This window comes from Ailuropoda melanoleuca, chromosome 2 (assembly GCF_002007445.2).
Source record: "Ailuropoda melanoleuca isolate Jingjing chromosome 2, ASM200744v2, whole genome shotgun sequence".
Classification (NCBI taxonomy): Eukaryota; Metazoa; Chordata; class Mammalia; order Carnivora; family Ursidae; genus Ailuropoda; species Ailuropoda melanoleuca.
Window position 1 is genome coordinate 11,027,889 of NC_048219.1, and position 27,636 is coordinate 11,055,524.

The 27,636-nt window shown below is 46.0% G+C and overlaps 2 protein-coding genes across 6 annotated transcripts in view; one reads left to right on the forward strand and one right to left on the reverse strand.

The window, feature by feature from the left end:
• Nucleotides 1–27,573, reverse strand: YARS1 (tyrosyl-tRNA synthetase 1). Of its 3 annotated transcripts, none has more exons than XM_002921857.4 (13): nucleotides 27,343–27,571; nucleotides 24,318–24,464; nucleotides 24,000–24,175; nucleotides 17,281–17,410; nucleotides 13,686–13,766; nucleotides 10,327–10,419; nucleotides 8,261–8,396; nucleotides 7,700–7,785; nucleotides 4,932–5,067; nucleotides 4,037–4,134; nucleotides 3,004–3,197; nucleotides 2,085–2,226; nucleotides 1–843 (listed from the first exon to the last, which is right to left on the reverse strand). In XM_002921857.4, the coding sequence occupies exons 1-13, from the start codon at nucleotides 27,508–27,510 to the stop codon at nucleotides 733–735; spliced, it is 1,698 nt and encodes a 565-aa protein (XP_002921903.3). In that variant the 5' UTR covers nucleotides 27,511–27,571; the 3' UTR covers nucleotides 1–732. The 3 variants fall into 3 exon arrangements, with proteins under 3 accessions (XP_002921903.3, XP_011226562.1, XP_034504503.1); XM_011228260.3 differs by having other exon boundaries at nucleotides 24,318–24,524; nucleotides 27,343–27,480; XM_034648612.1 differs by lacking the exon at nucleotides 10,327–10,419 and having other exon boundaries at nucleotides 27,343–27,573.
• S100PBP (S100P binding protein) overlaps nucleotides 14,737–27,636 on the forward strand; it is a 47,511-nt gene continuing 34,611 nt past the window's right edge. For 2 of the 3 annotated variants that reach the window (XM_019802448.2, XM_034648626.1), the window contains exon 1: nucleotides 14,737–14,897. The gene's annotated coding sequence lies outside the window, so the exon portion shown is untranslated. Of the gene's footprint in view, nucleotides 14,898–20,529; nucleotides 20,549–27,636 lie in introns of those variants that run through there. The other variant, XM_034648632.1, reaches the window with a different exon arrangement.

The window sequence follows — 27,636 nt, forward strand, 5'->3', positions numbered from 1 at the left end:
TCTTGTTCAAACAGTTTATTCGAATTCATGACAGTGACACTGATTCTGACTTAGATATCCCACCCTCTCTGAAGAAAGATTCAGGCTGTGCCATCTGCTGCCTTCTGATATCAACACACGGCTGGTGTAGGGAATGTCCCACCCCAGCAGGATCAAGGGAAAGAAATGGCAGGAGCCCCGGGGCTGGGCCTCACGGTTGGCAGGCACTGAGGAGAGCTGCCCACCACTTGGTAGACCACTAGGTTCTCTGTTTTCCCCTCCCTTTCCTTTTTGAATCCCACAATTTCCTGCTGGGGAAAGGCTGTAATTAGCCCAGTGCAGGCACCAGATCCCAGACCCCAGGCACAGCTGCTGGGAGAACTCTAGGAAAAGAACCAATATGTTTCCAATTAGAAAGATTGTGGCATAAACCTTTTCTAGGAGTTATATTGAAACCAGATTTCTCCAGTCAGCTGCCAGGGGAAGAAGGTAGAGCTGGACTCCCTGCTGCTGCCCTGCCCTCATTACTACGGGGGGGCGGGGGGGTCAGCGGCTGACCACAGCAGCCCAGCAGCCCAGACGGGATGGTTCTGATTCTGGGGGAGGATGAACTGCTTACTGAATTCCACACCTAATAAAGTCCCCAACTTCCTGCTTCGGCGTCCTGGCAGATGGGTAAATGGGTGAAGGACAGAGCACACTGAGACAGGAGATGACTCGGGGACAGGAGAAGGGAGCAGGACGCTGGGGTGGCTAGCTGATGTTTCCCCCTTTCAGCGATTTACAGGAGATGCACCCCAGCTTGGTCATGAAGTTGGTTTGCTTCCACTGTGCGATGCAATCCTCAGAGGTTTTAAAGTCAGCCTGCACAAAAGAAACAAGCCGGGAATGTGGCGGCGAGAGCAGGCACTCACGCTCCGGCAGCACGGACAGCACGGACAGCCTGTCCCCGGGGCCTCGAGTGCCCCTCTCTCCACTCCCCACAAGCCAGCTCCTCCCAGGCATTTAGTTTAGAAAAACAGTGATGAGTAGGTGCAAGGAACGATGTACCAGGACATCCACTGTAGCACTGGAATAGTGAAAACCTGAGAACAACTTCAATATCTAATAAGGTTAAACAATTTTGCTACATTACGGTCATTATGATACAATATATAGAGTCAGATCCCCCCTCTTGGTATTTAAGATGACGGGGCAGTTTTTCTGGCATCCAGTTAAATAAAAAAATAAACATATGGTAGGATTGAAACTGCAAATATACTACCTCCGTGCACTGTAAAAGTCCACAAAGAAAGAATCACTAATGCTATTTTCCAGGATCTCTAGGTGGCAGGGCTATGGGTATTTTTCCTTCATGTCCCCTATACTTTGGACATTTCTACATTGGAAATTTATTTTATAGCCAGAAAAAAGAAGTGATTCAAAAAAGCAGCCTGGAAAAGTAGGAAAGAGGGGATTGGGTGAAACCACGTGCCTGCCACATGCAGGGCGGAGGGAGCGGTGGAAATCACTCAAATGCCCCCCAGACACACTCTGGCTGAGTGAGGAAATGCGGGATTAACTAGGGAAGGTCACGTGTCATATTAGCTCTACGAGGAGAGTGAACGGTTGCTGCTTGTTCACAGATGTAGCCCGAGCACCTAGAACGGTGGCTGACACACGTTATCAGGGGCTCAGGACTTGCTGAAGGAAGCAATGCGCCCAGGGGACACGGGGCTGGATGTGAGTCCATGCCCCAGACCGCACACAGAGAATGGGTGCTCTAAGACCAGGGTAGGCTGGGGGGGTTGGGGGGAACCCTGGCTCCATGGTTTCTGGTGACCCTGTGTGGCCTTGGCAGGTATCCTGCCAGATAAAAAAGGGATAATCCTCAGATCACTGAAGATCAGAAGAGGAAATGTCCGTGTCCCTCACACAGTGCCGCAAACAGTGTGTCTGTGCTCGGTTCGCGGGGACTCCCTCGCTCTGCGGGCACCTGCTCTGAACACGTGTGGACTAAGGAAGGGAGGGGCTTGGAGGCAGGCAGGTGGGGGGCGGGGAGGGCAGGCCATGGACTCAGTAGCACAGCAGCGCAGGCAAGCGCAGGGGCGTGGCCAGCCACTCACCTGCAACTTCTCAAAGACTTTCTTCTTGGGCTTGAGCTCTTCATCTGGTTGGCCCTTCTCGTAGCCCTTCACGAACACTCGCTCACCGGGAGCAGAGCCTGCAGGAGGGTCCAGAGGCTCAACCTTGCGGTCTACCCCCTCTCTAAGAAGACACAGGGGACGAGGAAAGAGTGAGGCAGTGGACTCCCTGCAGCTGCCGCCGAAGCCAAGGCATTACGGAGGGGCCCTCAATGCCAGAGGCCCAGGAGGCCCTCCGTGCTGTGCTCCCTTGCTGGATGCTACCAGGGTTGGGTTGACCAGGGCTACCCTGAAACCCTCTGTCGGGAGAGATACCAAAATCAGGGCTTTCAGGGAAGGAAGTGGGATATGACAGAGACAGCAAGGCCCGAACAGCCAGTCGGAATTAGCTTTGACTCCTGGCTCCAACTCTTACTGGTAGAGAGACTTGGGCATGTGCATGCTGCTTTGAACCTTTGATTTCTGTCTTAATAAACTGACTTAAGGGACGCCTGGGTGGCTCAGTCGTTCAGCGCCTGCCTTCGGCTCAGGTCACGATCCCAGGGTCCTGAGATCGAGCCCCGCATTGGGCTCCTTGCTCAACGGGGAGTCTGCTTCTCCCTCTGCCTGCTGCTCCCCTGGTCATGCTTGCATGCTCGCTCGCTTGTTCTCAAATAAATAAAACCTTTATATATATATAAATAATATGTATAATATAAATAAATAATATAAATTAAATAAATAAATATAACATAAATAAATAAAACCTGACCTTAGTTGTAAAGCACTTCATTCGCAGGACTTGCCCAGTAACTAATTCCTTCATGCACTGTCTTTTGGACAGTGTTCCTAGGGTTCCAACCTGGCACGCGGAAGGGCATCACATGGGCCGCCCCCACCCCGGCCCCCCGCTCTCACTCACAGGGAGGCGCACAGAAGCATGCCCTGGGACTCGACGCCTCTCATCTTCTGGGGTTTCAGATTGCACAGCACCACCACCAGCCGGTCCTGCAACTCCTCCTTGGGCACAAACTGCACCAGGCCGCTCACCACAGTCCGCGGCTCGGCTTCCCCCACGTCAATCTTCTCCACGTACAGGCTGTCTGCATCGGGGTGCTGCCAGCAAGAGACGTGAGTGCCAGACAGGATCACAACGGAATGGATCATGGACGGGGCTGGCGAGCCCTCGGACCGCCGGAGCCGCGTCCACTCCCCAGCGGAGGCTCCTAAGGGACCGTCTGGAGCAAACTCTTTCCAGGTTCCAGACAGCAGCCAGGAGAATGGGTTGGGAGGGTACATTTTACTGTCCGCCAAGAGGCAGGCTTTGAGTAAAAGGAGGGGCAAGGAATCTCCCCCAGAGGCGGAGCGGCCTGGACTGTGTGGGTGGCTGGCATCAGGGCCACATTCCGCACCAGCCTAGAGGACGGACGGCGGACAGCGCTGGCCTCGCCATCTCAAACAGCGCCGGCAGCTACCTCAAAGTTGTTAGGTAGTCGGGTCTAGGCAGTGAAAAACCATGCTGGGAGAGAAAGTTCACACAATGGTCCCAGGTCACTGGTTGCATAACCTCATGTCTCTGAGGAAAAGGAAGTCCCTCTCCCTTCCCTATTTTCAGGGGTGGGTGGGATGGGACAGGGCGGGCAAAGTGGCTGATCCGAGATAAGGCCTGCAACTAAGTCCAGACAAACTGGTAGAGACCAGAGGAGTCTATGGGACTGGATTTAACGGATAAGCAAGCTCCCTCTGACTAACATCCTTCCCCCACCCTGAATTCCTGGCTGTGTTTGGTTGCATAAGGTCCAGAGGCAGCAAAAACTGGAATTAGGCACCTGCGTTCTGACTTGCAACATGACCTCAGGGGTGTTACTTCCCATCCCAGGCCAGGTTTCCTCCAGATGGAAACACACAAACGTGACCCCTATCTGCCTCTCTGCGACGTGGTGAAAAATGAGTACCTTGTCCACGCTAATGACTTTCCCCACGCGGATATCCAGCCGGGACGGGATGACCTCCTCTGGTTCCGAATTCTTGGCAGGGCCTTTGGCAACTGGTTCTGGCAATGAGAAGAACCCCGAGGGGTCAGAACTCTCCCCCCTTTCCCACGACAGGCCAACTGCTGACACCACCCAATGGGGACTCACACTCATGACCCCGAGCTTAAGAGTCGTAGGCTCTCTCGAATGAGCCAGCCAGGGGCCCCGAGTTGTTATCTTCTTTAAAACAGGATCAGCAACCTGTTGGGATGTGACATACCAGATTTTCATCTATTCTCTCCCTCAGTTATCAGCTGGCGGGGAGGGAACGGGGTGGGGGGGACAGTATAGCTTTGCCACCTTTAGGTCTTTCCATGCGTGCTCTCCATATACGTTGACTGAGCCCGGGAAGGTCACACAGAACCATCCATATCAATATCTCAGCGTCATGGCTAAGTGGATGGCCAACCAAGAGCTGGTCAGAAGCACCCAGAAAGGAACTGGCAAAGCTGAAGAGGAGCCTCCCTCAGGAGCTGCGTCGGCTGTGCCCGAGCAGCTGTGTTACCTTCACGGCCTCACCCAACTGGTCTCTCAAGAGAAGGGTTTAGTGAGGGACCACGACGTGTCTCACACCAGTAGCCTTCATACAACAGGATGTAATCACTGCATAGTGTCGCCCAAACCTAAACCAGGACGACTCAAGTTCCATTCCAGGAGTCAGCGGGATACGGTATACTTGCGCTTGAGACCCCCTGGCTGCTTGGGCTCTCGATTTAAGATGGACCCTTTTCTGAAGCCCGCGGACAGGCTCTCTGTCCCGATGATGTCCTGTGGCCCTTTACCACCCGCCCCCCCCCCCCCCCCCGGCGGGCCTTACTCTGCTTGGAGGGCTCTGGGTAGGCGGCGCTGGTCAGTTTCTTCAGTGCCGGGGTATTAAACTTCTCCCGGATGGGATCCAGCAACTTGTTCAGGGCGACTTCAACAGAATTCTTTAGGTCTCCAGGGTGTACAACCTGTGGAAGGGCACAAAGGCCCGGTGAAAGGAGGCACGTGACGGGGGGGTGGGGGCACGGGATGTCTGAGTATGCTCAAGATAACGTGTGTGTGAGGTGCGGGCTGTTGATCCTCGGAACAGCCCTGTGACGCTGACAGAGCCAAAGGGGGAAACGGGTTCAGAGAGATTATCTTTCTGGTCTGAGATTTAGGTCTCTTGACTCTGAACTCCATACTAACTTGAGGGATTTTATTTTATTAAGATTTATTTATTTATTTGAGAGAGTGCATGCAGGGCTGGGGGGCAGAGGGAGGACGAGAGAATCTTAAGCAGACTCCAGGCCCAGCGTGGAGCCCCCTGCGGGGTTCCATCTCATGACCCTGAGATCAAACCTGAATAACTTGAGGGATTTTAGATGCTGATTTTCTTTTTTTTTTTTTTGAGGCTGAATGTGTTTATTAGTCAAATTCTTCTAGTCCCTCCATTCACGCTTCGAGTAGAAAGAGAAGAGGTGGAGAAACAGTCACGGAGGCAACTCGAGGAGACAGCCTGGTGGGGAGCTGAGTGAGAGAGAAGAGCGAGCGAGGGTGTTGGAGTTAGACTGGGGTTAGGGTCCCAGCTAGCTGTGTGACCCCCGGACCCGGCACTTAACCCTTCTAAGTTTGGGGTGGCTTACTTATGAACTAACGAGAATACCTGTATCTCAGAGAGTCAGAATGAGGATTCAATCCCATAACGTGGGTGAATATGGGGAGTGATGCTAGTACACGGCAGGAGCTCAGCAATTCAATTTTTCTTCTTGTGTTCTGTCACTAATACTTTCATATCCCAAATCTGGCCTGAAAGGCTCTGCGAGATATTCTGAGGGCGTATCTCTTAGCTATGAACACCTGTAATTCCACAGTGCCTCCATTTTTGTTTCTGATGATAGTCCTTCATTTCCTTAGGAATGTTTAATTCTTAAAAACAGAGAAGCTTTAGTCCGGCTCTGCCCAGTGCGGTAGCCGCTAGCCTCGTGTGGCTATTTAAATGTAAAGTACGATTCAGTTCCTCAGTTGCACTGGGCGCACACGGCCAGGGGCAGCTGTGTGAGGGCAAATCCAGAACGTGTCCGACGTCACAGAAAGCGCTACTGGCTAGTGCTGCTCCAGGCTCTTCTTTCAGATTCATTTCTTCCATCCTCGTTATTCCAACAAATGACTGTTCCCAGGGCCGAGGAGCGCCGTGTGGGTTTTGTGGCCTGCCTCAGACTACAGATAGAGGGTTTCAGAGCAATGGCTGCGGAACATCCAAATAATGGGCCTTAAGGCCCACGGAGCTCAAAGATCAGAGACTTTTCCTCTATTTGATGTCTGAACTCTCACACCATGTTGTCTGAAGGGGGCTTCTGGCCTCTGCCTGAACACCTCAGTGATGGGGGCACAATGTCAAGGGAGGCAGCCCGGCCCATTGCCATCCGACCAAGGTCACTGCACGGCTCTCCCTGATGTCAATCCAGAACGTGCCCCACTGCGGTCCCCACCCGCAGACCTGGCTTAGCCCTCTGGGGCCACAGGAAGAGATGCAACCCCTCTCCCACGAGAGTCTGTCATGTATCTGATCCCAGCCAAACACCCCCAGTTCTTTCAACTATGCTTCTGTGACAAGGGTTTGGGTCAGTTCCCTATCACGGTCACCTCCCTCTCCCCCCATCAACACAGCCCAGACTGTCCAATACACCTCATAAAATTGGGAGTCCAGGGCTGAATGCACAACCCCAAATGTACTCAGGACAGTGGCGAAGTGAATGGACTCCCTGGTTCCAGACTCCACATTTCTGACACCTTACAGCAAGACTTCACGAACATTTCTGACAGCCCAATCACACTGCTGATTCAACCCAGAGTCAGACTCGATCAAAAGCCCTCACTTCCTTCCCCATATGCACCACGATCAGATCTTCCCTTGAGGACCTGGCCCTGCCTCTCTCTCCCACGACGCTCTGCCTCACCTTTTAGACTCATGTCAGACCAAACCACTTGCGATTCCGTACCGTGCTATTTCATCTTCCCGTGGCTTTGCACAACTTAGTCCCTCTGTTTGGAGGTCGTCCCCTCCGCAAAGCTTTGCCAGCCAGCTAGGTCATCACTTCCTATTTTCTCTCTGGACGGTGTATGCATCACCGCCGCACAGCCACGCAGCAATGGTACTTGTTCGTACGTCTGCCTCTCCTTCCGGACCACGAGCTTCGCGAGCATTTAGTCCTTGCCATGCCAGCCCCTACCGGGGTGCCTAACTCAGGGTCGCCTAGTAACTCTTTCGTTAAACTGTCTGCTGAGATCAGCAGGATCGTCCACGCTGTCCTTTCCGAGGGGTTTCTTTTTTGAACCTTGACTTTGCACCTCTCCCTGAAATGCTTCATCTTGCTGGGTTTAGTCCTTCGTTCCAGGTTAAATCCCTTGCAGAGTGATTAGGACACCAATGCGTGAGCTTTGTGCCATGTGCTCACCTACCCTCTGAACCACCCGAACCCTCACTGAGCATTACCCACAATACACAGGCTCGGAGAGCATCGAGCAGAAACTTGTGCAGGTACTAGAAAGCTGGCTAGGCCAAGAAGGAGAGGTCTGCCAGAAGGAATTCAGTGGGGATTACTCCTCCTCTGGGATTACCTCATCAGCAAAGTCCTTTTCCAGGTCCAAGTAAGTGGTATAGGTTTTGTTTCCACCCCATTTCTCATCTCGAAGGATCACAAACTCTGTAAGACAAAGGATCCCTGCCAACAAACTCATCGATAATGGCAGAGTCAGCATTCCTAGTTCAAATGCTACAGGTATTTGGAGTTTTGGTTATATATTTTGAACTTTATTATATGGCATTTTTTTTTGTTCTTAACAGATGAGCCAACAACCCGGCTGGCATCCAAGCTCAAGGGGAAGGATCGTGCCTTACATTTCTTTCGTGCTGCTCTAATTCAGCATGCCTGGGCCCACCCTCATTTCTACAACCCCCGCCCACCCTGACATCCCGCTTAAAACCCAACCCGGTGACAATCTCATGGGCAATGAAATGTCATCCCAAGTGCAAGTGTACCCTGGTATATGAGAGGTCAGAGCACAGAATCAGGGAGGCCTGTCTCCGAAGGAAGACTCCTGACCAACCACAAGGATGATCACAGTACTAGTTTTGCTCCTTCGGCCTGGCCTCTGAGAAGCGATCAACGAGTGTCTTACCGGACTTCAGGGGGAAGAGGACATGCTTGATGAAAGACAGAACCCCATTGTTCTCCACATTCCCTGGCTCACAGAAGGCCTTCTTTAGTTTTTTCTTTACATCCTCCTTCCGGTCAAGGAGATCAATCTTGGACTCCTAGAAGCCACGGAGGAGAAGGGACCTCTTATGGCGGGAAATGAGATATGCTCAACTAATCCATGTATTTTAAGTTTTTTTAAACAGAGGTTTAAACATTAACAACTTTAACAAAGGCAGAATTAATCAGAGTCAAGAACCACTCACAATATTGTCACCTGACAAAAATCACGATTTCAATTTTCCTGTGTTCTTCCCAGGCCTATAACACACAGAATCGTTACAAACTCGTAGTTCGAGAACAAATGTCTACACTTTGCTTTTTCACTTGAGACTATATCATAAGTATTTCTCAGTGGCTACCTAGTCTTTGCTTCTGATTTTTATGCTGTATCATATCCCAACGAGTAGTGACAACATAATTTCTAAACAGTTAGATTACATTCTAATTTTTACAAATTGTATGTAACATTACAATGAACATCTTTGCAGAGGTTTTTATTGTTTTTGTTTCTGCCTTCTCTAGGATTATTTCCTTAAGCTACCCAAAACTGCCAGGCCCAAAACTATTTTCTGAAAGGGGCAGACGCACTGTCACTGCCTGGAACAGTGTGTGTGCGGCTTGCTGCATGGCAACCCCCGAAACCAGGTACTGTCTAGTATCTGGAGCCATTTTCCCTTTTTAGGTAATAGGAACTGTTTCCTATTTTGCAGTGAGTAAGCTCAGGCTTCTTTGGGTTCAGTGGTTACCAAATTCTGGTCCACGTATGCCTGTGTATGAGTCATCTGGGGCGTCTTTAAAAAATGTAAATTACTGGGAAATGAACCAAAATCTCTTGAGGTTGGGCCAGGTATTTGTTTTTTTTTGTTTTTTTAATCAGAGAGAGAGTGAGCGAGCACAAGCAGGGGGAGCGGCAGGCAGAGGGAGAAGCAGGCTCCCTGTGGAGCAGGGAGCCTAACACGGGGCTCGATCCCAGGACCTGGAGATCATGACCTGAGCCAAAGGCAGACGCTTAACCACCGGCTCAGCCACCCAGGCGTCCCGGTATTTGTATTTTTAAAAAGCTGAGTGATTCTGATGCAGTCATGTTCAGGAGCTGCTGCCACCACCGATTCCCAGGGCTCAGATATGGCGAATGTCACTAAATACGGTGAGGGATATGCTATTCTGTCAGAGAAATAACTGATACATGGAGCGCTGTAACACAGAGAAAAGTGACTACTTTATATATTCCTTTAAAAATAATAACAGTTTCCATGCATATATTTACTGATCTCTGATCAAAGACTGAAAAGTCAGATTTAAAGAACTAGGTGAACACCCACACATGACTTCAGTCAGATTCACCTAGCGGAGTTTGAAAGAAAATACAGATTCCTGATGTTCCCCAGAACCACTTTATCAGAATTTCTAAGAATAGAGTCTAATCAATGCTTTTTCTTTTTCTTTTTCTTTTTTTTAACCCCCTAGCTGGTTCTGAAGCGCAGCTGTGTTTGGGAACCGAGAACGCAATCTTTCACGTCTGCGGGTTTCACTATGTCCTCCGTTCTGTACCCTTAGTGACCAAAACAAAAGTGAACCTTTCCTAAGCAGGACTTTTCACTGTGAAAAGATATTGTACTGATCACATTAGTCACATCAAGCATCACCCTGAGAATCAAGATGCTTTACGGTGAAATGCAACCCGAGCCTCGTTAACCCCATGAGGAAGGCTGAATTTGATCACAGTTCTGTGAATGAAGAAATTACTTTTGCTTGTGTGTTTTATCAGTCACAGTAAAATTGTTCAGATTATGATGGGATCCCATCAGGACTGCTTCTGGGTCCTTCAATACTCAGGAACCACTGAAATTAACTGGATGCCTTTGGACCCCTCGGAACTCAAATCTACAAGAACTCTAGTCAGCTAGGTGACTCTTCCCTTGAGTCCTCACTCTCTTCATCTCTTGCTGAAGATTTCTAACCTCAAGTCAGAGTCGGCAAACCTACCTCTTCTGAGGAGCTCATTTTACTGCCAGTTAATCCTGGAACCATGGGATTCATCAGATGGACCCGTTTTGAGTAGCCGAGTGCAGGGAGGTACTGAGGGGTTAGACAGAAACACGCAAGCGTTAGTATTAACTCCTCCTCCGTGCCCCATCTCAGCTAGTTTCAGGTGTACGGTTTACACAGGATTCTACACTTCATACGTCGTCCGGTGCTCGGCACAAGCACACTCCTTAATCCCCCACCCCCCTGGTAACCAATCAGTTTGTTTCTATAGTTAAGAGTCTGTTTCTTGGTTTGCTGCTCTCTCTTTTTTCCCCTTTGTTCATTTGTTTTGTTTCTTAGATTCCACATGAGTGAAATCATATGGTATTTGTCTTTCTCTGACTGATTGTTCTTTTTTTTTTTTAAAGATTTTATTTATGTACTTGACAGACAGAGACAGAGAGCACAGCAGGGGGAGTAGCAGACAGAGGGAGAAGGAGAAGCAGGCTTCCCACTGAGCAGGGAGCCCGACCACGCAGGGCTCCATCCCAGGACCCCAGGATCATGACCTGAGCCGAAGGCAGACGCTTCACCGACTGAGCCACCCAGGCGCCCCAGACTGACTTCTTTCACTTAGCATAATACACTCTAGCTCCATCCATGTCATTGCAAATGGCAAGATTTCATTTTTTGTGGGGGCTGAGTAATACTCCATTGTGTTGAATACACAACCTTTTGATGGTGTATACAAAAAAAAAAAAAGTGTTTTTTTTTCCTCAACTGCTTTTCTATCAGTATTAATTACACTGTGATTTTTACATTACACTGGATTTGCCCTGCCACCATAAACAACTATAAAAGCTGGAAATATATAAAATAACCATCTGCAGGCATTCAAGAGCAATAGGTGTAGGGCTACAACGCTTGACAGAAGGGAAAGCAGAGGTGACCCCACACTCACCCTGGCTTTCTCCTTGAGGGCACTTTTTCCAAACCAGGTGCTGAGAAAAAGAGAACAGCTGTCTGACAAAGCAGGGGAGACAGAGACTGGGGTTCAGTGCTGGCAGGAGGCTAGGATTTCAGAAGGGTTTTAGAGTGAAGTGAGCCCCACACCCCCAAATCTAAATCAAAATTCCCTCCTGGTTTATGAGCTGTGTGTGCATACAGAGAGATGCCAGAAGCCTATCAGAGAACAGGTGCTGGAAGGCTGGAGACCTGCACAGAGATTCTGGACACTGGACAGTGCTGGGGAGACAGTTTGAAGCTCAAGTCTACTCAGAGTAGAGAGATCGTTGTGAACACCCTGAGATTTGAGTTTGAGACGCCAGAAAGGTCACATCCCAGGAATAAGGACCACATCATAGGAGGAAGGGTTTTGGCTCAGGTCATGATCTCAGGGTCATGGGATCGAGCCCTGGGTCTGGCTACACGCTCTGCACCAAGCCAAGTCCGCTTGTCCCTCTCACTCCCCCCTGCCCCTCCCTCTCCGTGTGATCTCTCTCTAAAATAAAGAAAAGAAAAAATATTTTTTTTAAGATTTTATTTATTTGTCAGAGAGAGAGAGAGAGTGTGTGTGCACAAGCAGGGGAGAGGCAGGCAGAGGGAGAAGCAGGCTCCCTGCCAAGCAAGGAACCCAACATGGGACTCCATCCCAGGACTCTGGGATCATGACCTGAGCTGAAGGCAGACGTTTAACCGACTGAGCTATGCAGGTGTCCCAAGAAATAAAATCTTTATTAAAAACAAAAACTACATAAAAACCATTCTTAGAGTTTGTGAGTCACACAAAAACAAGCCATGGGTCATATCTCTGCTAGAATAATAAAAGTAGATTCAACTAAAAAGTTAACAGAGGAGATAAAATAGAATAATATGAAATACTTAATCGAAAAATTTACATTGTAAGCATTCTTCTTTCATTAAATATACCCAAAAACCATTAAGCCAGTCAAAGAAAGATAACACTACATGATTTCATTCATATGTGGAATTTAAGAAACAAAACAAACTGGCAAAGGGCAAAAAAAGGAAAGAGAGACAAACCAAGAAACAGGACTCAGCTGCAGAGAACAAATTGATGGTTACCAGAGGCGAGGGGGGTGAAGGGATGGGGGAACTAGGGGGTGGGGATTAAGGAGCACACTTGTATCGAACTGGTGAACCAGTATATTGCACAATCGAAACTAATATAACACTGTATGTTAACTATACTGGAAATAAAATTAAAAACTTAATAAAAAATACATCCAAAAGCCATTTAAAAATATATAATATTCCACTGAGAGGAGTTATCATTACGTATATCATAACATAACAATCCCTTGCCATTTGGATGTGAGTTTATTTCTAGATTTTTTTTTTTTTAAAGATTTTATTTTTTAAGTAATCTCTACACCCAATGTGGGGCTTGAACTCACAACCCTGAGATTCAGAGTTGTGTGCTCTACCGACTCAACCAGCGAGGCATCCCTATTTCTAGATTTTACCTTTATTTATTTATTTTTTTAAAGATTATTTATTTATTTATTTGACAGAGAGAGACAGCCAGCGAGAGAGGGAACACGAGCAGGGGGAGTGGGAGAGGAAGAAGCAGGCTCCCAGTGGAGGAGCCTGATGTGGGGCTCGATCCCAGAATACCAGGATCACGCCCTGAGCCGAAGGCAGACGCTTAACGACTGAGCCACCCGGGTGCCCCTAGATTTTACCTTTAAATTGATAATGTGATAGACACTTTCATGCATGACTGAAGTTGCACTTTTAAAATTATTTCCTTAGCACCAATTTGTATAATTACTAGCACAAACGACCCTCCTGGAAATTTATATTTCCACTAACAGCGTTTTCTCCATATCCTTGCCAAGATGAGGTTTTGAGAAACTTTCAAAAAAACAACCATTTCTCAATAGCCCTTTCCAACTTACTCAAGTTCTTTCCCCAAAAAGAACTATTACGGGTTTGCTCTGATTTCCTCCTTTAAACACTGGTGAGCCTCACCTCAGAGATGAGCGGTTTATGTAAGACCCAGAGCAATATGGACCGAATGCTCTGGGAAAGACCCATAGTTGACTGATGGTCCCTTTCCCCAGAAACTGTGTTATGAGGAAAGAAGCAAATCCAACAGCTCTGGGGGCAGCTTCCTGGTGGCAGCAAGAGCACGGGCTTTCAAGTCAGACAGGTGTGAGAGCTAATTTCTGCACAGTCACTAACTGTGTGATAATGGACAACTTTCTTTCTCTATAGTTTTCCCGTCTAAAAAATAGGGAGAATAATCCCCGCCATACAATATAGTTATGAGTGGTGGGACTGGCATATTCAATAAACCTTAATTGCATATCTGAGGCACAAAAGAAAAAAAGATAGGAAAGAGAAACACCGACCTTCTCTGCAAAGGTAAAAATCTTTCTCTGATCAACGCCTCCAAACTGGGCATCTACTTTCAAATACTCTTCATCCAAGGCCTGTGGGGGAAACAAAACAAACACATGAGCATAAACTCCTACTGTATTTCTTCTATATGGATCTGAGAAATCAGAAACGTTTGAAAATCACCAGACTTTTTCAGAAAGTAGAAGCCAAGGAGCAAATAAAGCAGCATCCAGCCTCCCTCTTGGCCTCAAGAGCGGCATAAACGTGCTGAGTGCCCGTGGTGAACAGCACTCTGTGCGGATGGCATGGGGGGGAAGTAAGAGCCTCTGCCTTTGGGAAGCTCACAGTCCAGTGGGGAAGGGAGGAAAGAAGGAGAAGACACACCACAGTCGGGTCAAAGGCAGCCTGTGACAAATGTCAAATAATGGCATAACAGGGGCGCCTGGGTGGCTCAGTCAGTTAAGAGTCTGCCTTGAGCTCAGGTCATGATCCCGGGGTCCTGGGACCCAGTACTGCATCAGGCTGCTGCTCAGCGGGGAGTCTGCTTCTCCCTCTCTTGCTCTGTCAAATAAATAAATAAAATCTTAAAAAAAAAAAAAAAGGCATAAGAAGAAAGTGCTGCGAGGGCTCAGAAACAAAAGGCAAGACTAAACTGATTTTGTCACTTACTACCTGCCCGGCCTAGTGCTAGCCCCGAGGATGCACAGCTGACCTGGACCCAGACTCGGCCTACAAGAAGCCAATTACGCAGCTGAAAAGAGAGACATATGAACAGATAATTTCAGTGCAGTGTGCGAAGGGCTCCTCGAGATGTGCGTTTAAGGAACAGTGCTAACACAAAGAAAGAAATGCTTATCTCTAGCTGGTCAGACAGGTGGCAGTGAAGGCTTCCTGGAATCAGACTGGGGGCTGACCTTGGTTTTGAAGAATATATAGATGTTTTTCACCATGTAGAGGAAACAGATGTCAGAAGTCAGAGAGGTGTGAAATGTTTAGGGAAATTATGAGTGATCTAGTTTGCAAAAGCACAAACTTCAACGGATGTAGGAAGTGGTTAGTGATGGCACCAGAGGAGTAAGGATCCTGACCATCATGCTGGGGTGCCTAGCATCACCCTGGCCCACACTGTAGAAAGACCACACCAGTAAGAGGGCAGGGCACAGAGTGGAGCCCTTTGGACTGGAGACAATGAAAACAGCGAGGAGGCTGCCGTGAGAGTTCGGGTAAGAAATGATGCTGAACCAGGCCAGTGGGGACGTAGAACAAGAACACATTTAAGAGATCTTAAAAGTAGAAGTGGTAAGATTTCATGTCTAAATGAATGAAAGGAAGAGGAAGGAGGACAGCAAGAGAAAGGCGAGCAAGCAAGAATAATCTAGAACAGCACGGTCCACTAGAATATTCTGGAATGATGAATATGTTCTATGTCTGTGCTACCCAATAGGTTAGCCACTAGCTACATGTAGCTTCTGAGCACCTGAAACAGATCCAATGTGACTGAAACCTAAAAATTTTAATTTTAATTATTTTTAACGGCTGCATACGACCACAACTACAGGAGAGGTTACCATAGGGGACAGTGCAGATCTAGAATGTCTCCAGGCTTAACTGTAGAAAGCTCTTTTGGAAGTGATAAGGGAAGACTTGATATTCTTATACCATTTATTTTTTTTTAAGATTTCATTTATTTATTTATTTGAGAGGAAGAGCATGCACATAAACGGGAGGAGGAACAAAGGGACAGGGACAAGCAGACTTCCTTGCTGAGCCTGACACGGGGCTCAATCCCATGACCCAGAGATCATGACTTGAGCCAAAATCAAGAGCTGGACGCTCAACCAACCAAGTCACCCAGGCGCCCCCCCTTATATTAAACATTATAAAGAGGGGTGCCTGGGTGGCTCAGTTTGGTGTTCAAATCTTGGTTTCGGCTCAGGTCATGATCTCAGGGTCATGAGACAGAGACCTCGTTGGGCTCTGCGCTCAGTGGGGAGTCTGCTTGAGGATTCTCTCCCCCTCTCCCTCTGCCCATGCCCCCCACTTGCATGTGTGCACGCTCTCTCTCTCAAATAAATGAATTATATATACACACACACCCACACACAAAGAAAAAGTTAAGTCTATTACCATTTTTGTCCTGTCTTTCTGAGCTAGTAACCATTATTAACAACTCAGTTTGAATTTTTCTTTTCCTTGCTCATACAAATACACACATGATATACGATGTTGCTTTGCTTAACCGAAAATAGGATCGTGCCTAAAATTTATTTTATTTTTTAAAGATTTATTTTATGGGGCCCCTGGGGGGCTCCATTGGTTAAGTGTCTGCCTTCGGCTCAGGTCATGATCCTAGGGTCCTGGGATCGAGACCCCAGTCAGGCTCCCTGCTCCCGGGGATCCTGCTTCTCCCTCTCCCCCTGCCTGAGGCTCCTCCAGCTTATGTTCTCTCTCTCTGTCAAATAAATAAAATCTTAAAAAATAAATAAAATAAAGATTTATTTATTTTAGAGAGAGCGCGCACGCGCATGTGTGCACGGTGGGGGGGAGGGGCAGAGAGGGAGAATCTCAAGCGGACTCCCCACTGAGTGTGGAGCCCGAGGCAGAGCTTGATCTCACAACCCTGAGATCATGACCTGAATGGAAATCAAGAGCTGGCTGCTTAACCGACTGAGCCGCCCAGGTGCCCTGCCTGAAATTTGTTTTTACATATCACTCTGAAATTTTCTTCACTGAAGAGATCAAGACCCACATAAAGAGGGTATGTGACACTGCAAAGCATTCTCTGGCAGGACGGCCTCCATGTGTGCAGCATACTCTGCAGACATGAAGAAACAAACCCGTTTACTACGTATGCGTAAAAAGCCTAGTCCTCAGGCCATTTTTGGCCAATAGTCACACCCAGGGTACCCTTGCACAGAAGACTTAGGGTGTGGTCTGTGGTTATGATCTGTAAATAACTGGTGTGAATACCCATGTATACCTGTGTAAATAGAGCTGTTAACTGAAATGCACTTTATAAGAAAATATATAAAATCTGGGGGCACCTGGCTGGCTCAGTCAGTGGAGGGTGCAGCTCTTAACCTCAGGGTCGTGGGTTCAAACCCCACACTGGGCATAGAGATTACTTAAAGAAAGAAAGAAAGAAAGAAAGAAAGAAAGAAAGAAAGAAAGAAAGAAAGAAAGAAAGAAAATACAAAATCTGCACATTTATAAATTATAATTTTTAAGTTTATTACAAATATATATATTATTACATATATATTACATATATTACATATATGTAATATTGTATATATATTACATATATACAATAATATATATTATTACAAATTATAAATTAAATTTACTACTGATTTATACATTTAAAAAAGCAGATGAGTGAGAAGAGCAGTGTTCGAAAGGGCAGACAGATGGGGGAGGACCTAGAGCTGAAGAAGGCAAAGGCTTGCAAGAAAGGGGAGGGGAGGGAGACAGGAAGGCAGGCGCGCAGCACAGTGAAGGAATGGCCAGCCAGCCGGCAAGTGCCTGGGCTTCACTGGGGCTGAGTGACCGGCAGTGAGAAAGAGAGCGAGGCGGTCCCCGGGCAGCCCCGCCCCTCCCGAGTACCTGTAATCCAGGGTACAGCAGACCGCTCAGCAGAGGGTGCTCCACCTGCTTCACCACCTCGGCCCCAGCTTTCTTGGCGTCGTGCTGTGTGACCACGGACGAGAGTCTGTACACGTCTAGTGTGTACTCTCTGGAGAGGAGAGGAAGCAGGGACAGCGGTGAGACTGGGCCCAGGCCGCACTTTGATCCTGAAGCGCTTTAATTTACTCTCCCGATCTTTTTTTTTAAAGATTTTATTTATTTATTTGACAGAGATAGAGACAGCCAGCGAGAGAGGGAACACAAGAGGGGGAGTGGGAGAGGAAGAAGCAGGCTCCTAGCAGAGGAGCCTGATGTGGGGCTCGATCCCATAACGCCAGGACCACGCCCTGAGCCGAAGGCAGACGCTTAACGGCTGTGCCACCCAGGCGCCCCAATTTACTCTCCCAATCTTAAGACATTCCAAGAGAGCTCTGACGCCTGGTACCTTCTAAAAGGTGACTGGTTCTTCTTCTTATACAAAATACCACTTTAGTTTTATGTCTTCCCTTTATTTATTTATTTTTTAAAGATTTGATTTATTTGAGAGAGAAAGCATGAGCTGGGGTGGGAGGGGGAGAGGGAAAAGCAGACTCCCTGCTGAGCAGAGAGCCCAACTTGGGGCTCCATCCCAGGACCCCCGGATCATGGCCTGAGCCCAAGGCAGGCGCTTAAGCGACTGAGCCACCCAGGCATCCCTATGTCTTTTCTTTTTAAAGACAGCTTCAATTAATCTTCTTCATTTATCTCTTGAAATACTGCTTGTTTGCCATTCCCTTCCATTCTCCTCTTCTGGAATGCCTGTTAAATAAACGTCAGATTTCGCTCATCTATCTTCCATGGTTTTTTGTTTTTTAACTGAAATACATGGAAGGAATAAATAACAATATAAGGAGTAGTGTACCCATCACTCAGTTTAAGAAAAAGGACTTAATTACTTCTAAAGCTCCTGTGCTCTAACCCCTGCCACAATCCTCTACCACTTCCTCTTCCTCCAGACTAACTACTGTCCTGAACTTTTGGGTTTCTCTCCAGTTTTACATATTATATTTGTATCTATAAACAATGTGTCATAAATATTCTTATGTGTGTATCCTGGTATACAAATGCAAGTTCCTTTATATACACCTAGGAGTAGACTTTCTGGATCGTAGGGAATTTGCATCTTGAGCGTTGGTTGGTTGATTATGCCAAACTATTTTCCAAGTAGGCTTTTATCAATTTTATTACCTAATATTGTTATTATTTTAATTTTACTAATTTGGTAAGCATGAGTGGTTTCTTACTGAAGTTTTAATCTAAATTTCTTAGAATAACCAAGGAGGTTAATTTTCATTTATTTATTGGTCATTTGATTTCTTCTGTGAAATGCCTATTTGTCTTTTTCTACTGAACTGACTCATTTTTTTGACAGTTGACTCTGTAGTTTTTGACAAAGAATATAGGATATTAATCCTTGCCAGTTATATGTGTTTTCAATACTTTCTCCCAGTTGGTGGCTTGTCTTTTTACTTTATTTTACTTTTGATGTACTGAAGGTCTTAATTTTAATTTGAATTCATCAATCTTCTCCTGTGATTTGTGTTTTTGATGTGTTTTGTTGAATTTTCCTTGCCCTGAGATTATAAAATAGTTTTATTTATATACGGTCTTTTAAATGTTTAATAGTTTGGCCTTTACTGTTAAATCTTTAATCCACCTGGAATGGAGGGATCATTTTTCCCCCATATGGGTAACTAATTGTCTTTGTACCACTTTTTCTTAAAAAGTTTGTCCTTTCTCTGCTGATCTGCAATGCTGGCTCTGTCATAAATTAAGTTTCCATATTTATGAGGCTCTATTTCTGAATTCTCTATTCTGTGTCAGTGGTTAATTCTCTCACCCCATGCTATATAAACGACAAAGGATTTGCTATACAGAATACATAAGGAACACCAAAAAAAAAAAGGGCTACTGGCATAGATACTTCACAGACGAGGATACATAAATGACCAATAAAAAAATGAAAACAACTTTTTTTAGATCAAGATTTTCAGGTATTTTACTCTTATACTTGAATTAGGTAGTTCAGGTAGGCACAAGTTTTTAGGTTGCAGATTGTTTTCCTTTGGAATTTTATTTTTTCTTTTAAAGATTTTACTTTTTTTTTTTTTTTTAAGATTTTATTTATTTATTTGACAGAGATAGAGACAGCCAGCGAGAGAGGGAACACAAGCAGGGGGAGTGGGAGAGGAAGAAGCAGGCCCACAGCAGAGGAGCCTGATGTGGGGCTCGATCCCATAACACCGGGATCACGCCCTGAGCCGAAGGCAGACGCTTAACCGCTGTGCCACCCAGGCGCCCCTAAAGATTTTACTTTTAAGTAATCTCTATACCCAACATGGGGCTCAAACCTACCACCCCGAGATCAGCAGACCAAGCCAGCCAGGTGCCCCTCCTCCAGAAGTTTAAAGGCTTTGCTTCATCACCCTTCGGTTTTCAGTATTCCTTTTGAGAAATGCAAAGCTATTTTGCTTCCTGAAATTTTGTATGTGACTTTTGTCTCTTTGGAAGTTTATAATATATATATATTATACATATAATATATATATATATTTTTTTCTTCCTTTTTTCTGTCCTTAGTGTTGTGAAATTTCAAGATAGCGCACTGAAGCATGGGTTTGTTTTCATCCAGTGTGCCAGGCACTTAACGGGCCCTTTCACTCTGGATGCTCATCTACTTGTTCCATCAATTCTTTCATTGATGACTTCCTTCCCTCTGATTCTTTGTTCCCTTTTTCAGAACACTTATTATTCAAACATTGGACCTCCTAGCCTAGTACTCCAATTTTCTTAGCTTTTTTTTTTTTTTTCCCCACCATGCTCTGTGAGGCCAGAGAAACTAAAGTTCAATCCCATATAATTCAACAAGGTCTTTTGAGGTGTTAGTAGTCTTAGCGTTCTATGAATTGTTTTACAGATTACAAAATGCACTTTTCCCATTTTAAAAAAATATTTAACATCTCCGAAATCTAGATAAGTCTTTTATTTATTTATTTATTTATTTATTTATTTTTTAAAAGATTTTATTTATTTATTTGACAGAGAGAGAGACAGCCAGCGAGAGAGGGAACACAAGCAGGGGGTGTGGGAGAGGAAGAAGCAGGCTCATAGCGGAGGAGCCCGATGTGGGGCTCGATCCCATAATGCCAGGATCACACCCTGAGCTGAAGGCAGACGCTCAACCGCTGTGCCACCCAGGCGCCCCTAGGTAAGTCTTTTAAACATTAGCATGTTAGAGACTAATCAGCAGTATTTTTTTTTTTAAAGATTTTTTAATTTCTTTATTCAACAGAAATAGAGACAGCCAGTGAGAGAGGGAACACAAGCAGGGGGAGTGGGAGAGGAAGAAGCAGGCTCTCAGCAGAGGAGCCTGGTGGGGCTCGATCCCATAACGCCGGGATCACGCCCTGAGCCGAAGGCAGACGCCCAACCGCCGTGCCACCCAGGCGCCCCTAATCAGCAGTATTTTGAATGACAGATTAGGTGAAACACAGTATCTTGGTCATTTTTTTTTTTTAAGATTTTATTTTTAAGTAAACTCTACATGGAACGTGGGGCTCGAACTTACAACCCCGAGATCAAAAGTTGCATGTTCTCTTGAGTGAGCCAGCCAGGCGCCCCTGAAATAAAATATCTTTGTATTCCCACTTTCGTTTGGTTTCCGGCCACTGAGTACTCTTGACTAATCTGTCAACTGCCTGATCTGAAGCATTCAGGACGTTTCAAAAAATATTTTACCCAGCATTTTTAGTTGTTTTCAGTAGTAAGGCCAGTCAGAGTACCCAGTGTGCCAGACTGTTGGAAGCAAACGTCCTCATCCATGTCTCAAACACTCCAGTTTTTCTGTCCATCTCTATGTGCTGCAATCTGGGTGAATCGCAGTATGATCTCTCAAACCTCTAGTTTTCTCTTCAACTTTCTTCAGTCTAGACTTGATGCCTTCTATTGAAGCCTGGTTTGTGGAGTTTTTTGGTTTTTGTTTTAAAGTTTATTTATGTATAATCTCTACACCACAACGTGCAGCTCGAACTCACAACCTTGAAATCAAGAGTCATGAGCTCTTCCGACTGAGCCAGCCCGGTGCCCCTGTGGGGTTGTTTTGGTTTGGTTTGGTTTGGCTTTAATGACTGATTTTTACATTTCCAAGTTCTCTAAATGATTATTTCTATATATTCATGTTTCATTTCTGCCTCTGTTTTATCGTTTCCTTTTTAAAATGGATGCTATTTCTTGGCATCTTAGGACTTATCTTTTTGGTAATACTGTGGATATAACACTCATAAATGGTGGACAGCCTGGCTGAATTCTTCGCATACATACAGTCAAGTCTCCATAGACCTGAAGCTTGACAAAGTCCCTAAAGACCCAGGCAGGTGACTAATAGTGCCTCTACTCCTTGGCTCTACTTTCCTTGAGGGGTAGATATGGGAATGGGAAAAGGGTAAAAGCCCTACTTTATACTCTGGCTTTAAGCAGTAAGCCTGGTTTGTCCCCACTGTCCACTTCCTGACTGGAGCCCAGCAAACCTGTAACTTCAGACCAACTCACCAATTTGCATTTCAATTCTGTTTTCTTACCATAGAAATGTTTAGCTTGTCTTTGAATTTGTCTATGTCCTCTGGTTTTTAATGTTTTTATCTATCATCGCTGTTGTTTGGAACAGAGGGGGTGCATCAAAGCGTATACTTACCAAGCCATCTTCCTTTGAAGTCACTCTTGTATATACAAAAAGATCAAGTGACTTTGAAGCAAGGTAGCTTTATTTATGTATCCTATCTTCCCAAACCCCAAAATCTGTTCAATTGTGGAAGAATAAAAACCTTCCCTGAGTCATTCACTGTTACAATCCTAGTACCTAGAACAGAGTCTGACATACAGTAAGAACTCAGTAAGTGTTTGCATGACTCACTCCCTCATCTGCCTCTGGTCTCAGTCTAATGTCTTCTTATCATAGAGGTCTTTTCTAGCCACCCTATTTAAATAGAAACCCCTTACTCCCCAAGAACTTTCTCTCCTGCCTGCCTGCTACGTAGCACCTATCACTATCTGACACACTATATATATATTACTTATTCATTTGTTTCCTCTGACTGTATTTCCTTGCTAAAATGGAAGCCCCATTAGGATGGGGATTTTTGTCTTAGTATATTTTTGTATACTCAGGACCCAGAACAGTGCTTACCATCTAATAAGTGCTCTGTAAATATACGTAGAACAAACGTAAAAATAAATGAAATTGTAGGCACTCTACCGAGGCTGAGGATTCAAACATCTGTTTACATAAGAAAGTTACGTGCCTTATCTAAAACTCTAAATGTCAAGAGTGAGGAATGCTAAAGAAAACTACAATCGGGGCGCCTGGGTGGCTCAGTCAGTTAAGTGTCCAGCTCTTGGTACTGGCTCAGGTCATGATCTCGGGGTCCTGGGATCAATCCTGGATCAGGCTCTGCTCTCAACGCAGAGTCTGCTTGTCCCTCCCTCTCCCTCTGTTCCTCCTCCAACTCGCTCTTTCTCGCTCAAATAAATAAAATCTTAAAAAAAAAAAGGAAAGAAAATTATGATCAATGAAGTAATAAGAGAAATGAACTTGTAAGCAAGAGATCTGGGTTCACATCCTGGCTCTTCTACTTACAGCAAGTAAGAACTTGACAAGGTTACAGCTGAATCTGTTTCCTTTTCTGTGAAGTAGGGCACAGCAACGCTTAGCTTACAAAGTTGTTCTAAGGGTGTAAATGCAAAAGTGACCAGTAGAATGATACATGGCCTGAGGTTTTAAGAATCAAAAAATGTAGAGACTATGAGGCAGCATGGAGGAATTACTTAGGAAATTACTGAAGTTAAAAAAATTAGGACACAGGGGCGCCTGGGTGGCACAGCGGTTAAGCGTCTGCCTTCGGCTCAGGGCGTGATCCCGGGCATTGTGGGATCGAGCCCCACATCAGGGTCTTCCGCTATGAGCCTGCTTCTTCCTCTCCCATTCCCCCTGCTTGTGTTCCCTCTCTCGCTGGCTGTCTCTACCTCTGTCAAATAAATAAATAAAATCTTTAAAAAAAAATTAGGACACAAAATCATATCTATGCTAATATTACAAATATGAAAAAAACTGATAAAGATACGAAGCAATAAAAATTGTTGGGGAGGGGACACCTGGGTGGCTCAGTCAGTTGGGCGTCTGCCTTCGGCTCAGGTCATGATCCCAGGGCGCTGGGATTGAGCCCCACATCGGCCTCCTTGCTCATCGGGGAGCCTGCTTCTCCCTCTCCCCGCCTCTGCTTGCTCTCAAATAAATAAATAAATAAAATCTTTTAAAAAAAATTGTTGGGGAGGTGACAAACAAGTGAAATACTTTTCTTTCACCTTTCTTTAATCATTATTTGCTGAGGCTTGAAAGATAAAGGGAAGCTGAATTGCTGATCATCAGTCTCCCATATGCTGTGAGTTCTCAGAGGCCAAGGACTTTGTTTTGGTTACACTCATATCTCCAGCAAAATGGACAGTACACAGGCATTAAGTACATTTTTGAGGGATGACTTAAAAGCACAAAGAGCATAAATTTTTTAATGGCTTCCAATCCAAATTGGATTGTGCCTGGACTCCACAGACCTGTAATTAGCTAGAAGCAGGAGAGCCACAAGAAGGGCAGATGATCTAGAACTTACTTGCTGAGCTGGTAATCAGTGCCTTTGACGAACTTGAGCTTTTCCAGGGGTACACCAATGCTCTCCAGCATTGCCTTGATCACATTCTCATAGTAGTTGGTTCGGAGTTCTAGAAGTTCCCATGGAGCTTTCATGTTATCCAGGTATGCGTGAAGGTCCGCAAACAGAATCGTTACCTGGACATAAGAGATAAGGGACCACCAAAATGTGTATTTCGTCCAAGGACCTCCAAATCTCCCTCTCTGCCCTGCCCTTATTAAAACTCTTTTTTGGCCATTCCCTAAGGAACTGCTTGGTTTATGAAACATTACTTCTTACCTCACATCCTGCTTTTAGGAAGTCCGCAATCTTAGACATAGGCACGAAGTAAGCCACATGTGGCTTGCCTGTGGTTGCTGTTCCCCAGTAAACTTTAAGTTCCCGCTCCTTGAGTACCTCCTTCAGCTTCTCTTCCCCCAGAACCTCCTGTTGTGGAAGCAGAAGAGCTGGTTTAATGCTGGTGCCCCACCTTGCTCATCCTTTACCCTGTGACAAGGAAAACAAAAGCACGTGTCACTGGGGGCCCAAGCCCAGAGCCAGCAGGGAGGTCCAGCCATGCTCTGAGTGCTGAATGAGAGCCAACCTAAGTTGGTGCTGTTGCTCCATTTCACTCCAGTGAAATGCCACTGATGTTAGGGAACGGGACATATCCCTAACCTGCATCTTCCCCTCCATCTACTCTAACTCACGTTCCTTACTTTCAGAGCCAACTTCTTGAAATAGTTGTCTCTTCTGGTCTTTATTCCTCATCTCCCATTCCAGCTGAATTCCACACAGCATCACACCACTGAAAATGCTCTGGCTAAGATCACGGATGACTCCCAATGTTGCTAAATTCAACGAAAATTTTTTTAGTCCTCACTCCATTCCTGAAACACTCCCCTTTTTTGGTCCTCCACTTTATTTTCTTAGTCTTCCTCCTACTTCTCTGGCTGCTGGCTCAGATTTCTTTGCAGCTGTTCTTCTTGCTAATCATTAAATATTAGCAATCCTTGCAGCCCTCTCTCTTCTCTTCTTACTCTACATTCTCCCTAGCGGACCCTTTAAAGATGCTTCAATTACTACTTATGAGCTAGTAACTACCAAATCTCCTGCTCACACCCATATATGGAACAGCGTACTTCTTATCAACCCAGTTAACTCCAACTCAACATGTTCAAAATTAACCTCGTGCTCTCACCTTCCCGCCTCACTCCCCACCCATCTTTCTCGCTTATAGTTTCACCCCAGTGCAGTAAATGGTCCTATCATTCACCAAGTTGCCTAAGTTACCCCAGAGCTCCTAAATCCTCCTTCTTCTCTCTGCCTCCATACCACCACCCTAGTCTAGGCCACCATCAGATCACTACTAGGCTACTAGAACTGCTACAATAGCCTTCTACCAGGACTCCTGTATCTATTCTTGCTCTCTCCAGCCCATGTTCCAGAAGGCAGCCAGAGAGATCTCTAAAACGCAAAATCTGATTAACTCATTCACCTATTTAATACTTGCATGGTTTCCTTTTGCCCGAAGACAATATTAGACAAATCCTTATAGGTCAGTATGCTGCTAATAAAAGAGATTTTAGTGATTCTTTCAAGTGATGGTTTGGGGAGGCAGTTAGAAGCCATGAAAGACAAAAACTGTTTTGCTGGTTTGAATCATCTATTAGCAAGACTTATTAAAATCCTCTGTTTCAAGGTAGCTGGCGGCTGGATCCTGCACTCTCCAAGCCCCTGACAATTTGGAGCTTGGGAGAGTTCTTGCCACCCAAGGAAAGGTCATATCACTTACCCTTTAAAACCTGAGTAAGTCAACGCCATTAGCTTTGTGTATCCTTATTTTGTGGAAAGAGACTAGGAAGCATGCAAAAATTACTGGTTAAGATCAAGTTATGAGTGGAAAGAACCCAAATATCCACCAACTGTTGAATGTAGAAACAAATGTGATATACCCATATAATCATGAGTATTTTTCAGCTATAGTAAGGAATAAAGTTCTGATGAGTGTGACAACATGGATGAACCTTGAAAACACGCTAAGTGAAAAAAATGAGACATAAAAAGCCACATATCACATGATTCCATTCATATGAAATGTCCAGAATAGGCAAATAAAGACAGCAAATAGATTAGTGTTTCCCTAGGGCTGCTGGGAGGGGGGAAATGGGCAGTGACTGCCAATGGGTACAGGTTTTATTTTGGTGATGAAAATGTTCTAGAATCAGATAGTGGTGTTAATTATACAATCTTGTGACTATACTAAAACCCTTGGTATGTAAATTGTATTTCAAAAAAAGATTAAAAAAACAAGCTGTGGCCCAACCAATGTATCACTGCTCTTAGAATAAATTTCACTTTTAAACATAGCCTGCAAGGCCTTCATGACCTGGTCACCACTTACCCCTTCTCAACAAACAAGTAAAATACATAGTATGTCAGATGGTGATAAGTTCAACAATGGAAAAAGCTAGAACAAGGGATGAGACAATTCTGGTGGCAGAATTGGTGGGTCTGTTATTTAAATAAAGTCGTCAGGAAAGGCCTCCCCATAATGTGACAATAGTCAGAGGCCTGAAGGAGGCAAGGAAATGAGAAATATATTTATTGAATGTTCGATCTGCACTTTGCTCACTCTACTCCAGCCAAATCAGCCTCCCCTCCGAACCAGTGCTCTCTCTCCCCTCTGGGTCTTGACCTGGCTTCCTTCTACCCAAAATGCCCCCTACCCATTCTTCTTCTGGTTAACTTCTACTCCTGCAGTTCCTGGAAACAGCAGGAACAGATGTGGAGTAAAGTGATTTGCATCATCAAGGCGCAGTTCGCAGTTTAGAGATCACTTCCTCAGCCTTCCCCGACACTCCCCCAGCCCTCTCCCTTAAATTCCTTCCAGAGCTCCACGAATAGTACTTTACAGTACTTGTTTCAAACTGTAACTAAGTTTTTGAATTATGGGTCGTTCTTAACGTCTGATTTCCTCAAGACAAGCCCTGGGAGGGGAGGGCCCTGACGTATCCCTGGTGCTTAGCATCGCGCCTGGCACATAATAGAGTGGGTGGGGTGGGAGTCCTGGATTCAAAGTTGGACTCAATACAAGGTAACTGTACACAGGAGGTGAGCCCACTGTCATTTCTGTGCGACCCAGATAACTGCTGCTTGACTGACTGGGCGACCGACCAACTAGCAGCGAGGGCTGTAGTCTCTCTGAGCTGCCTTGGCGCGGAGTCCCCGACCCCACACACTTAGGACCCGGTAGTGAGGCTCAGGGTCACTGGACCTCGAGCCCCCAGTCCCCAACAGCGCATTTCCAACCCTGAGGCCCGACCTGCAGGTTCCGGGTGATAAGGTGCAGCTTCTCTTCAGGGCTCGGAGCGTCCCCCATGGCTCCGTCACCCCTATCTCCCGCGCTCAGCCCGGCACCGCGCCGCTTCCTCGGTCGCCGCCGCCGCCGCCGCGTGCCGGGAACTGTCACGCGGGCCGAGTTAGGTTGCATCAGCTGAGCTCGTCGCTCGGCTTCCTCGGCCTGAACCCTTAGCCTAAGAGCGGACAGGAAAGAGTCCGGAGCAACTGAGAGTCGAGCGGGTCGATGAGACGAGAAAGGGGCGGAGCCAGTAGGCAG